Source organism: Mandrillus leucophaeus, unplaced genomic scaffold (assembly GCF_000951045.1).
Source record: "Mandrillus leucophaeus isolate KB7577 unplaced genomic scaffold, Mleu.le_1.0 Scaffold72, whole genome shotgun sequence".
Classification (NCBI taxonomy): Eukaryota; Metazoa; Chordata; class Mammalia; order Primates; family Cercopithecidae; genus Mandrillus; species Mandrillus leucophaeus.
Window position 1 is genome coordinate 4,361,955 of NW_012107808.1, and position 13,782 is coordinate 4,375,736.

Consider the following 13,782-nt stretch of genomic DNA (forward strand, 5'->3'; position numbering starts at 1 on the left):
CGCTCTCCCTCGCTCTCCTCGCCCTCCGCCCCGGCCCCGGCCCCGCGCCCGCCATGGAGAAGACTGAGCTGATCCAGAAGGCCAAGCTGGCCGAGCAGGCCGAGCGCTACGACGACATGGCCACCTGCATGAAGGCGGTGACCGAGCAGGGCGCCGAGCTGTCCAACGAGGAGCGCAACCTGCTCTCCGTGGCCTACAAGAACGTGGTCGGGGGCCGCAGGTCCGCCTGGAGGGTCATCTCGAGCATCGAGCAGAAGACCGACACCTCCGACAAGAAGTTGCAGCTGATTAAGGACTATCGGGAGAAAGTGGAGTCCGAGCTGAGATCCATCTGCACCACGGTCCTGGTGAGTCCTCGGCGCGGGGAGCAGGGGAGGCCTTTTGTGCGATACTTTTCATTGAGAGTTTCGCGGGCACTGAAAGAAAGGTGAGCCGGGGCTTACCGGACTCTGCCGAGGTGGAGGGTTTCAGGTGAGCCCTGACTTCCCTTCTGTGTCTCTCCGGTTCTAGAGACTCAAGAGGCTGCTTTTCCAAGGATAAGTTCTTTTTTTTTTCTTCTTTCCCCCAGATGCTGGGTAGCTACCAAACGATGGAACTTGGAAACATCCAAGTAGGTCTCTGCGAGACTGAAAGGCGTTTTTAAGTTTCTTGTGCAGGGAGATCTGTGAGCTCTCTAATGGCTTCAGGCAGTTGAAAGAAGGCGCAGGCACCTTTTTGTTACAGACAATGTAGTAGGGATTTTTTCCCAAACCCAGTAATGGAAACTTGCTTCGAAAATCTGAACAGATACTTTATTTTTCAAGCAAGAGTATCTGTTGCGCTCCCCCCCACACCCTATAAACAGGAGAGGAGGGGAGTTCAGTAAATGTGAAAAGGGCACAGCTCTATCTGAAGAACACAATGTCCTGGTAAATTTCAACATTTAATAACATTTCCTTGCTGTTGCACAGCTGTGCTTAAACACTAGTGTTGAAGTGAATTTGTTTCTAGTGTGGAGCGGACAAGGAAAGCTTTCCAGGTTTTGAACTGTCCAGTCTTAGCAAGGACGATTGTTGGGTGGAGTAGGTGGCTGCTGTGATTCACCCTTATTAGTGAGAGAGAACATTTTTAGCTTTGTCATTGCACGGATCTTTTGATCCGTAGGGTAAGTTTTTCAAATTGAAATACCAGCATTATATCCAGGAGTGTTTTTAAATGTTTCAGTGCTGCAAAGAGTCATTTCTATGAATAAAATAGGAAATAATCCGATATGGTTTGCCTTTCTTTAAGTGTCGCTTTTACAAGAGGCCTACTTATTTTTGATGTGTTTGTGCACATCATATTTTAGGTGGGCTTTGATAGACAAGCATAGTAGACTGGCGATTTTTTCAAAAGGGAGTGGAAGAAATAATTTCTCCCTGGCCCCCTCCTCCACCCCCGAAGCCTTCTTTCTTCGTGTCATCAGAATGGTGGGGCAGGGAATATGTTCCCCACCTCTTGTTTAAAAAAAAAAAAATCCACGAAACTTTTTTAACCCCTTTTTCTAATACGATGACAGGCGATCCGGACAAAATCATGGCTGATGGAAATAACTGGTAAAGGGGGAAGGAAAGTATTGTAGACAGAGTGTGTACTAAAGTGGAGAAAACTTGAGATTATTTACTTTATGAAGTCAAAACTTTGTTGTATTTATCCGTGTGCTCTTAGCTTCCAGTCCCTGCTTGGCATTGAAGAAACACTTGTAAAAGCTTTTTGGACTGAATTGCTTGTATTAAAAAATTTTGCTAAATTGAAAGTAATGGTAGACTTCAACTTGAGTAACATATGGTAATGGCTATTAACAGCATTATCTGTTACCAAGGGAAGACTCACAAGAATTACATATGTTAAGGTTTTCTATATATGTATTTTGGGTGCTCTCACAGCATATTTCAGTCTCTTTCTGTTCAGTTTTTTACTTTTCAGTTAGTTATCTTGAAGCAATTCAGAATCACCACATGATTTTTCTTTTTCTCGAGCAAGGTGACTCTGAGCCGAAGGAATATTCGTTTTATTTTGTGGCTCTTATAAATTCTGATTTTTACGATAACATTAGTGGGGGAAGAGTTTTGCTTAGTTGATATGTAGCTTGAGAGATAGACCAGGTGACGTTAGAATAGAACTTTCATACAGACCATTTCAATGGGGACAACCCCTGAATTTAGGACAGTCTCTTTTATATACTGAGAAGAAATAGAATAGTTTAGCTTGATGAATCTGAGACACCAAGGCGTAAATGAAATATTCATAAAATGGCATAAGAAGCTAACTGGGGCTTGGTGGCCAACCTATAAAAAAATATCTTGGGAAAGCACTTTTTCAAGTTGGCAACTATATTGAGAGCTTTCTGTGTGCCAGGCATTGTGCTCTAAGCAATATGGGGAAGTACAAAACAGAATTGTGGATTTTGCCCTCTGATGATTCATAATTTAGAGAGCATGTGAGAGATACACAAACATAAATAACACAATATTCCCATCAGACAGTTAATGAACACAGTGCTATGTAGTCTGAAGAAAATAGAAACCTTTGAAAAGGCTTCACAAAGATAGGTTTTTGGGGGCTGAACATTGAGAGAAGAGGCTGGCGGAGGTGTCAGGGTTAAAGGCCGAAGGAATACCTGAATATCCGGGATAGGGCTTTTTCAGGAAACAATGCCTCGGCATGGCTGGAGCAGAGTTCATGTGTAGAGTTGTTGCAGGAGACAAGCCTGGAAAGGAAGGCAGGAATGATCATTTATAGAAGGTTGGAGTAAGGGGGTTTCTTCATTTGGTTGATGGGAAACTGGAGTTTTTTTATGCCTGGGCATAACAAGATCCCATCTCTACAATAAATAAATAAAACTTGGGGTCTTGAACTTCTGGCCTCAAGCAGTCCTCATGACTTAGCCTCCCAAAGTCCTGGGATTACAGATGTCAGCCACCACTGTACACATAGCAGCATCTAGAATTCGTGGTTTGAGTGCTAATTAACCAGTCTGTGATCTGAACTGATGGACAAGGAAGTGATAGACAAGTGAACAAGAGTCTGATAATTGATGAGTTAGTAATTTAATAAGGAGTCTAGGAAAGTAGAGTAAAACCTAGAATTTCTGAACATGCATGCTAATACAGGGTTTTCTTTTTTTCCTTTGGTGAACAGGAAGAAAAATTTGGTGTGGAGGAGGTGAGACTTGACTTGGTGGTTATAGAAGACTAGTAGAAGTAACATGAAGGATAGCCAAAATTTTGATAGAAAAGAGCAGATATTCTCAGCCTCTTCTTTCCCTTTCATACAGTAGATTGGGGCAGAATTACTTGAACCATGTATTCAAAATAACTCTGTGAACAACTCTCAACCCTTTTGATAATCATTGTATTGAAAGAGGTTACTGAACCGTGGAAGCAGAAAAAAATGTTAAAATCCAAGAGTAAGGAACTATAAGTGGACCAAACTCTCTAAGATGAGAGGAGTTAGGGAAGATTTCATCCAGTTAGAGCTGTCTCTCAGTGTCATTGTAAAACTGAAGACTTTGGGCTAAACTTTCTAAGTCTCTTCCAGTTCTCATAGTTTGGGGCTGTAGGGTAAGTAGGTCCTAGCCATTCTGCTCTGCTCTGACATCCTTCTACCTCTTAAATGAGGAGTTTTTAAAGTCCAGGTTGAAGAATGTGAAGAATACATAACAGGTTGAAAACTGGTGACTTCAGCGAAATGGCTTCAGAAAGAAGTGAGGCAGAAGTCATTGGTGATCGTACTGAGTGTTGGGAGGAGCAAAATCTAGGCAAAAAAAAATGGGCTTTGGCTGTGGTGGCTCATGCCTGTAATCCCAGCACACTGGGAGGCCAGGGCCGGTGGATCACCTGAGGTCAGGAGTTAGAGACCAGCCTGGCTAACATGGTGAAACCCCATCTCTATTAAAAATACAAAAAAATTAGCCAGGTGTGGTGGCACATGCCTGTAGTCCCAGCTACATGGGAGGCTGAGGCAGGAGAATCGCCTGAATCTGGGAGGTGAAGGTTGCACTCCAGCCTGGGCCACAGAGCGAGGCTCTTGTCTGAAAACAAAACCAAAACCCTGGGCTTAAATATTACAGGTAAGATGTTTAGGAGTCATTAAGAAGAACTTGGGTATGAGGAAGGGCAAATGGAAAAAGTTAGAGGGGTTCACAAAGCCCCTCTGGGACTTGGGAACAAAATCTGTCATTTACAAAGTCAGTGACCTGGAATAACCAGGCAGCTTGAATGTATACAAGATAATTTCTATCTTAAACATCATATTATCCTCTCCTGTACATCAGTTCTAGTAGAATTTCAGTAAATTGCTTCAGCATAATGCATAAACAAGTTCAGAAACTAAAGTGCATATTATGATTTTTAAAAATAAGAGTCAGTTAAAATAATATGTAGAGAATCTCTGAAAGTTGTCTGTCTTAGTGTAAAAGCTTTGTAACCTTAATTGAGTAATATGCTTGAATTTAGTTGTGTTTAAATTTAATCTCAATAAAAAATGTCTTATGCTGGTCATTATTTTTGAGTAAGACTGATATGTTTTTCTTCGTAGTTAATGAATCTGAATGTGATTTTATTGACACAATGGAAAAAGTATGGACTCTGAATCAATTTTTGAATCATTGCTCCATTACCTTTTAGTTGCATGGACACTGGCAAATTTCTTAATCTGTCAGACTCTCTTTCTTCTGTAAATTGATGATGATGGTGCCTGTTTTTAGAGACTTGTAGTTAGAATAATGGCTCATAATTGACATTTACCAGGCATTCACTGCACACTAAACACTATTTTAAGCATTTTATACTCACTTTGCTCCGCTAAGGTAGGTTGATAGTATTTCTGTTTCACAGTTGAGGAGAATGAGGCATAAAGAAGTTAGTAATGTGGTCAAGATTATAAAGCTAGTAAGTGATAAGAGCAAGGATTTGAACCCAAGTGGCGTAACTGCTTATGACATGGACCACAGTAGGCCCTAAGTGCATGGTAGCTCACTTAAGACCATGGTGTGAATTTCTGTTTTGAGGAATTTGTGCATTTTAATAAATACAAGACATTAATGCTTCTAATGAGGAAGGAAGGTAGATCTGTGATGGGCAAAACTCCCAGTCTGTAATATTGAAGACTTTCTTATACACACAATACTGTAATAAGATTTAAAAACTCATTGACGTTGAGGGTTTTGCCTTTAGATTGTAGGCTGCTTAAAGGCAACAGTTTTGGAGAGGGGGGGAGTTGGGTGTTTTTTTTTTTTTTTTGAGATGGAGTCTTGCTCTGCCACCCCGGCTGGGGTGCAGTGGCACCATGTCAGCTCACTGCAACCTCTGTCTCCTGGGTTCGAGCAGTTCTCCTCCCTCAGCCTCCTGAGTAGCTGGGATTACAGGCATGACCACCATGCCTGACTAATTTTTTGTATTTTTAGTAGAGACGTGCCTGGCCAGGGTTTTTTTGTTGTTGTTGTTTTTTAAAGAATGAAATGGGCTGGGCACGGTGGCTCATGCCTGTAGTCCTGGCACTTCGGGAGCCTGAGGCAGGTGGGTGACCTGAGGTCAGGAGTTGGAGACCAGCCTGGGCAACATGGTGAAACCCTGTCTCTACTAAAAATACAAAAAGTTAGCCTGGCGTAGTGGTGGGCACCTGTAATCCCAGTTACTTGGGAGGCTGAGGCGAGTTGCTAGAATTGGGGAGACAGAGGTTGCAGTGAGCCGAGATTGCGCCATTGCACTCCAGACTAGGCGACAGAGCAAAACTCTTGTCTTTAAAAAAAAAAAAAAAAAAGGTGGAATAGAATATTGTAAGTTTAAGGTTAGATCCGTGTTACCCAACCAGGTGATTTTTACCCACTCCTCACTGCCCCCAGTGGAATTTTGGCAACATCTGGAGACATTTTGGGTTAAGACTTGAGGAAGGAAAGTGCTGCTCATGGCTAGCGGGTAGAGGCCTGAATGCTACTAAACATCATGCGGTGCACAGGACACTCCCCAACAAAGAACCCAGCCCCCCAGTGCCAATAATGCCAAGGTTGAGAACACCTTGGATTAGACCATAAGTAAAATGAGCTGTACTAAGTTGTATTGGATTGTGTCATGCTGTCCTTTGATTTCTTCCTAACATGTTGATATCTTACCTGAACCTCTTGTCTAGCTAGACTTGTTATTTTTCCCCTTGTCATTATTTTGTGTATGCTGTTAAACTCTACAGTTCACCTTACTGAAACTTATTCAGTGGGTCCTATTTTTTGTTTGATTTGGTTTGATTTGTTTTTATTTTTGAGACAGAGTCTGGCTCTGTGGCCTGAGCTGTGCCACTGGGCTTACTGCAACTCTGTGGCCTGAGCTGCGCCATCTGGGCTCACTGCAACTTCCACCTCCCGGGCTCAAGCCATCCTCCTACCTCAGCATCCGGAGTAGCTGGGACTACAGGCACTTGCCTGGCTAATTTGTATTTTTTATAGAGATGAGGTTTTGCCATGTTATCCAGGCTGGTCTTGAACTCATGAGCTCAAGCAATCCACCCAGGCATGAACCACTGTGTCTGGCCGGGTCCTATATTTTCAAAGTGCCACCTCTTCATAGTTGTCTCCAAAGCCTTGAGATTTGCTCTTTTAAAAACTTGGCACAGACTGCAATTATATTGAAATTTATAAATGCAGTGAAAATTGATGAAGGGCAAATGTACTCCCCTCCATCATAGTAGCTTGGCATATGTGATTCAGACTTTCTTTTTTCTTTTCTTTCTTTCTTTTTTTTTTTTTTTTGTGATGGAATTTCGCTCTTGTTGCCTAGGCTAGAGTGCAGTGGCGCAGTCTCGGCTCACCTCAACCTCTGCCTCCGGGTTCAGGCAATTCTCCTGCGTCAGCCTCAAAAGTAGTTGGGATTACAGGCATGCACCACTACACCCGGCTAATTTTGTATTTTTAGTAGAGACGAGGTTTCTCCCTCCTGGTCAGGTTGGTCTCAAACTCCCGACCTCAGGTGATCCTCCCGCCTCTGCTTCCCAGAGTGCTGGGATTACAGGCGTGAGCCACTGCACCAGGCCGTGGTTCAGACTTTTAACCCAGTGGTGAACATTTAGGTTGTAAACAGTTTTTCTCTAAACAACACTGGGAAGAAGATCGTTGTTGCATGCTTTATGCTAGGATTTACTTAGGTTCTTGGAAGTGGAATTTCCAAATCAAAAGATTTGCGTTTTTTTCCAGATAGCCCTCTGAAAAGGTATGCGTGTATGCTGTCATCAGCAGTGATTGAGAAGGCCATTCATTTCCTCTAACCCTTTCTAGCACAAGCAAGTTTAAGTCTCATGTAGTTTCATTTAGAACATGGCATGGCATGGGATTAGTTGAGTCAAGGTGTTGGTTTGGCAGTTGGGAAATCTGGTTGGCTCTTGGCTGTGTTAGTGTTCTCTATTTTTATCGTTAAGACCAATTTTTGTATTTAGCACTAATTGTTTCCAAATGGCAACAGAAAATGTATCTGAGTTTATACCATTGACTTTCTGGGTATCAAGGGGCTGGTAGAGAGGCATCATTTAAAAGATGTGAAGAGAAGACAAGTTTATCAATTGCTACTTTAATTAAACTCTTAATCCATAGGTAAGTCAGTGATAAATATTTTATGATAAATTACTAGATTTTAAAGCATTGTTTGCATATTGAATATTTAAAGACAAAATGATGATAATACCTAGGACTTCAAAGTAATTGGGGGGATACAGATGAAACAGGAGTGTCTATGAAGTAATATAGTTGCAGCTGGCTTTAATTGGAATTCATTGTACTATTCTCTTTTCTCCTGTGTACCTTTAAAATTTCCCATTACAAGTTTTTCCTCCTCTAGAAATTCCACTCTTAGGTGTTTACGCAAGAGGGAATGATACATGGGGCCAAGACGCATAGGTACAAGAATGTTAATAACAGCTTTATTCTAAGAGCAGAAAACTAGAAATAATCCACTAGTAGGAAAATTGATAAACACTGATGTATATACAAGTGGAATACTACTCAGCATTAAAAAGGAACAGACCGCTGGGCGTGGTGGCTCAAGTCTGTAATCCCAGCACTTTGGGAGGCCATGACGGGTGGATCACAAGGTCAGGAGATCGAGACCATCTTGGCTAACCTGGTGAAACGCCGTCTCTACTAAAAAATACAAAAAACTAGCTGGGCGAGGTTGCGGGCGCCTGTAGTCCCAGCTACTGAGGCAGGAGAATGGCGTAAACCCGGGAGGTGGAGCTTGCAGTGAGCTGAAATCCGGTCACTGCACTCCAGCCTGGGCGACAGATTGAGACTCCGTCTCTCAAAAAAAAAGGAACGGACCACTGATAATACAGCGTGAATGAATTTCAAAAACATGCTAGGTGAAAGAAACGCTGCATGAAAAAGTACATAGTGTGTGTGATTCCATTTATATGAAATTTTAGAACAAACACAGCTTGTTTGTGGTAGGGAAAAAAAAGATCAGGAATAACGGCCTCTGTGGGAGAATAGGCAGAGATTGATTGGGAAGGGCCAGGCTTCTAGGATAATTTTTTTTTTTTTTTTTTTAATTTAAGTTCTGGGATACATGTGCAGAACGTGCAGGTTTCTTTCATAGGTATACACGTGCCGTGGTGGTTTGCTGCACCAGTCAGCTCGTCATCTACATTAGGTATTTCTCCAATGCTATTCCTCCCCTAGCCCCCCACCCCCCGACAGGCCCCGGTGTGTGATGTTCCCCTCCTTGTGTTCATGTGTTCTCATTGTTCAGCTCTCACTTATGAGTGAGAACATGCGGTGTTTGGTTTTCTGATCTTGTGATAGTTTGCTGAGAATGATGGTTTCCAGCTTCATCTATGTCCTTGCAAGGGACATGCACTCATCCTTTTTTTATGGTTGCATAGTATTCCATGGTGTATATGTGCCACATTTTCTTGATTCAGTTTATCACTGATGGGCATTTGGGTTGGTTCCCAGTATTTGCTATTATGAATAGTGCTACAGTAAACATACGTGTGCATGTGTCTTTATAGTAGAATGGATAATTGTATTCTTTAGTTGATACGGGTTTGAGTTTTATACATTCATCAAAACTCAGCAAATGTGCACCCAAGATTTGTGCATTTTGTATGTAAATTTTACTTTGAAAGAAAAAACTAGTGATATGTATGTACTGATGTCTTCAGTTTATAACTGCTAGAAATGGATGGATATCTGATAAAGCAAGTATGGCAAAAGGTTAATGGTAGGATCCAGGTGGTGGGTATATGGGTGTTCACTGTAATTGTTGGTTGCCATGTATTGCGGGTTATGATATTTCACATTACTGGTTGAGAGTCTTTAATACGTATAGCAAGAAGATAGTGTAGCCTGTGTCTTGTCCTCAAGATATGAGAATGTATAGAAAGGTATTGATCCCCACTTAGGAGACATGACTGGCACCATCACTTTTTGGTTTGGGTAATGAGTGCTAAGTAGATTGATAGAGTTACCAGATGCTGTGTAAGACCTCTCAATTGGCCATACTCTAGGACAGTGGTTCACAAACTTGATCTCAGAACCCCTTTTTAGAAAATAAAATAACTTTAACAAAAAATTGAATGAGAATAGCAGCATTGCTTTTCATTCAACCTATTGTAGCATCACACCTCTTGTAGCTTCTGGAAAACTCTAGTTATGAGAAAATGACAGTGGGAAAAAAGCAAATATCATCTTAGAATTATGAAAGTGATTTTACTTTGTCTCCTCTCCACCCCACAAAGGGTATAGGGGAGACCTCTAGGGGTTCCCAGACTATACTTTGCTCTATGAGAATTTAATTACTGAAGTTAATAGAACTGCTGTTTCACAAGAATTTTATTACTGTGGTTGGGTGATTGAGCAGTTTATTTTCTGAGGAGTCATCATATGTAGTGATAATGAAATTTGTAAAAACTTTCCCCACCCTTCCCATTTCTCTGCCCCTTCACCCCATCTTATCCCTAGGAATATAGATTTGAAGACCAGGAAAATCACAGATGTGATAATGAAGAAAGGAGAATAGTTGATATTAGACATTGGGTAATAAAAGTCCCTGTTAATTCGTGAAAACCAGCTAAAGAACTAGTATGTTGGAATGTCTTTCTGCTTCCTTGTGTTGAGAAGGATAATATGAAGTTAATCTCTTCACTTGCCCCTCCCAATACCTGACCAAAAAGCAGAGTTGACATCCATGAAAAATGTGGATAATGGTCTTTCAGAGCTGGTTGCTTTTAGGTTTTAAAAATACACAGCTTTTGGAGGTAGTAAGTCAGGTTAGCTTTTAACCAGCTTTAGTCAAAGTATTTATCAGTGAAACTTGTCTTCATACCAACCTTTGATTGTCAGTTTACATGTTTTTCTTTTTTTTTTTTTTTTTGGCTGAGTCAGAGTTCCCCTCTGTCACCCAGGCTGGAGTGCAGTGGCACCATCTCGGCTCACCGCAAGCTCCGCCTCCTGGGTTCACGCCATTCTCCTGCCTCAGCCTCCCGAGTAGCTGGGACTACAGGCGCCCGCCACCTCGCCCGGCTAGTTTTTCTGTATTTTTTTAGTAGAGATGGGGTTTCACCGTGTTAGCCAGGATGGTCTCGATCTCCTGACCTCGTGATCCGCCTGTCTCAGCCTCCCAAAGTGCTGGGATTACAGGCTTGAGCCACATGTTTTTCTATCCAGTTAAGTAGTATTTCATGATCTCTTTGTCATCTGGATTTTTTGCTACAGTATCCAGTTGGGTTTGGCACAGTGTGGTACTAAATACATATTCTGTAAGATACTCCTCATTTGAACATTCTCTTTCCTGTACGTTTGCTACAGGCTTTACTTAGAGAAATGGAAAAATAATGGTGCAAGTGGTGAGATCATGACGATAAGAACTTACTTAAATTTAAATGCTTTCTTAAAGCATGGTCATAGATTGTGAATGTCATGTTGTGGTGATTAGAGAAAATAAATGGAGAAGTGTGTGAAAATGCTTTAAAGCCATAAGCTATACGGATCATCAGATTAGACATTTTATTCCTGATAAACTCCTACTGATGTTGTTCTTCAATAATTAGTACTCCATTTTCCCTTTTGTTTTGTACATTCCACCAAACATTACTTGAATGCGGCTCACAGAATGTTTGCTCTTTAAAAAACTGCAGTTGAACATCTGCAGTTAAACATATTTATACTAGGTGTTCTGATCTTTCAGCCTGGTACTATTTCCAGTAATTTGGGAATATGCTTTTTAGATCTTCACTGCTAGTGTTTGCCCTCTTGGGATTCTGATGGATTAGTGAAGAGGTTGGAAAGGTTACATTACAGGTTTAAAATACTCTTGATTATTTGGGGCCTGATTGCAGAGATCACCCTTTGGAAGGATAGAATATCCCGTTAAATACAGCTATGCTCTGTTTCAGTTACTTTTTACATAATTAAATTTTTAATATATTTTTAATTTTTTACATATAACTCTTTTTTTTTTTTCCTTTTTTGAAACAGGGTCTCCCTCTGTCTCCCAGGCTGGAATGTAGTGGCACAATCTCAGTTCACTGCAACCTCTGCCTCCTGGGCTCAAGCACACATATAACATTTAAACATTTAATATCTTTTTTGGTATTACCATATTTCTCATTAGGGTTTTTCAGGTCTTGTTTGTTGCTGTTTTAAATCGTGTAGTGTACACTGATGCAGTTTGAATAACTCAGCAGGTTGGATTTAAGGTTGTATACCTCTGTTTTGTTGTTTACAGTCAGCTGTACATCTCTGGAAGGTGATCCTTCTTATACAGATAACACAAAGCACTTAGTGATTTATTTTTTGTCCAGGACAGGTTACTGAGCATTTCTGCTTGTAATCAAAATGGCCTGATAGATGTTCATAAACTTATTTTATCTGTTGATAAAACTATAGTTTTCTTTTAAGTTTGTATCAGGACACCAAAGCAACATATTTAGCCCCCAAGTCTGTTGAGTCTGTAAAGGACCTACTAATACATCCTTTCAGAAGGATGTATTCCTCTTTTTTCCTGTGGTAGTAGAATTTATAATTAGAATTTATGGAGAAAAAGGACTAAGGGGAGGAGTGGAGGTCAAAAATTTATGAAAGCCCTGAACTATTTCTCATTTAATACATATTCTCCATCATTTTGTCTAGGGTGTTATTTTTGTTTGTCGTTTTGAACATCTAAAATAAACAGGCTGGGCAGTGTGGCTCATACCTATAACCCCAGCAATTTGGGAGGCCAACACGGGAGGATTGCTTGAGTCCAGGAGTTCAAGATCAGCCCGGGCAACAAAGTGTGAGATGCTGTCTCTACCAAAAAAAACCAAAACAAAACAAAATCAAAACATTGGCTGGGGATGTGGTGTGTGCCTGTGAGCTAACTGGCGGTTGAGGAAAGAGGATCAGTTAAGCCCAGGAGGTTTAGGCTGCCGTGATCCATCTTCCTGCCATTTCACTCAAGCCTGGGTGACAAAGCAAGTCTCTGTCTCAAAAAACAAAGTGAAACAAAGACAACTCTAAAAAGTATAGGCACATATATTTGAAAGTCATAGTGATGATTGCTACATAAATAATTTCCCTCTTTAGAATTCATTTCTCTAAGGAAACTTAATGATCTCCTTTCCTTAAAGTTTCAAAGAAATGTTTACAAAATAATTTGGCTTAGTTGCAGATACTATCCTTATGAGAGAAGCTTTCTATCTTGTTTTTTGTTGTCCCATTTAAAAACTTGGAGTGTCAGTTTACATATATTTTTAAATTAAATATAATTCAAATACATTACATTTTACCTTTTTAAATATGATTCTGTGGTTTTTAGTTTATTCACAAAATTGTGCGGTCATCATTATTAATTCCAGAACATTTTCATTACCACAAAAAGAAATTCTATATCCATTAATAGTCATTCACCATCTCCCCTTACCTCAGCTCCTGACAACCACTAATCTGCTTTCTATCCCTATAGATTTGCCTCTTCTGGATGTTTCATATAAACAGAATCATATAATATGTAGTGTTTCGTGTCTGGCTTCTTTCACTTAGCCTAATGCCCTCAGGGTTTATTTGTGTTGAAGCTTGCATCAGAACTTCTTTTCTTCTTTTGGCAGGGGCTCTCACTCTGTCACCCAGGCTGGAGTACAATGGCATGATCTTGACTCACTGCATCCTCAAACTGCTGGGCTCAAGGGATCCTCCTACTTCAGTCTCCCAAATAGCTGGGATTACAGGGGTACACCACCACCCTCAGCTAATTTTTTTGAGACGGGGTCTTACTTTGTTACCCACGCTGGTCTCAAACTCCTGGGCTCAGATGATCCTCCTGCGTGGCCTCCCAGAGTGCTGGAATTACAAATGTGAGCCACCACACCTGACCTTTTTTAAATAAAACTCTTGTTGTGTGGTAACAGACACGTAACATAAAAGTTAGCATTTTAACCCTTCTTAAGCTACAACAGTTCAGTGGTATCAAGTACATTCATTTTGTTGTGCAATGCAACTGGCAACCATCACCACCATCCATCTCTGCAACTCTTCATCTTGCAAAACTGAAACTCGATACCCGTTCAACAAAAGCTCCCCATTCCCCTCGGCAACCACCATTCTACTTTTTATGAATTTGACTACTCTAGGTACCTCATGTAAGTGGAATTATAGAATAGTTGTCTTTTTGTGTCTGACTTACTTCATTTTGCATAATGTTTATGTTGAAAAATGTATCCGAATTTTGTGCTTTTTTTGTGGCTGAATAATACTACACTGTATAGAAATACTTTTTAAATCTATTTGTCCATCGATGGACATAT

The 13,782-nt window shown here is 40.8% G+C and overlaps 1 protein-coding gene across 3 annotated transcripts in view; it reads left to right on the forward strand.

Annotated features, from left to right (window-relative positions):
- Window positions 1-6: 6 nt before the first annotated feature.
- Window positions 7-13,782, forward strand: part of YWHAQ (tyrosine 3-monooxygenase/tryptophan 5-monooxygenase activation protein, theta) — a 47,027-nt gene continuing 33,251 nt past the window's right edge. For all 3 annotated transcript variants that reach the window (XM_011965308.1, XM_011965309.1, XM_011965307.1), the window contains exon 1: window positions 7-347. In XM_011965308.1, coding sequence (XP_011820698.1) covers window positions 54-347 — 294 coding nt within the window. In that variant the 5' untranslated portion in view covers window positions 7-53. The remainder of the gene's footprint in view (window positions 348-13,782) is intronic.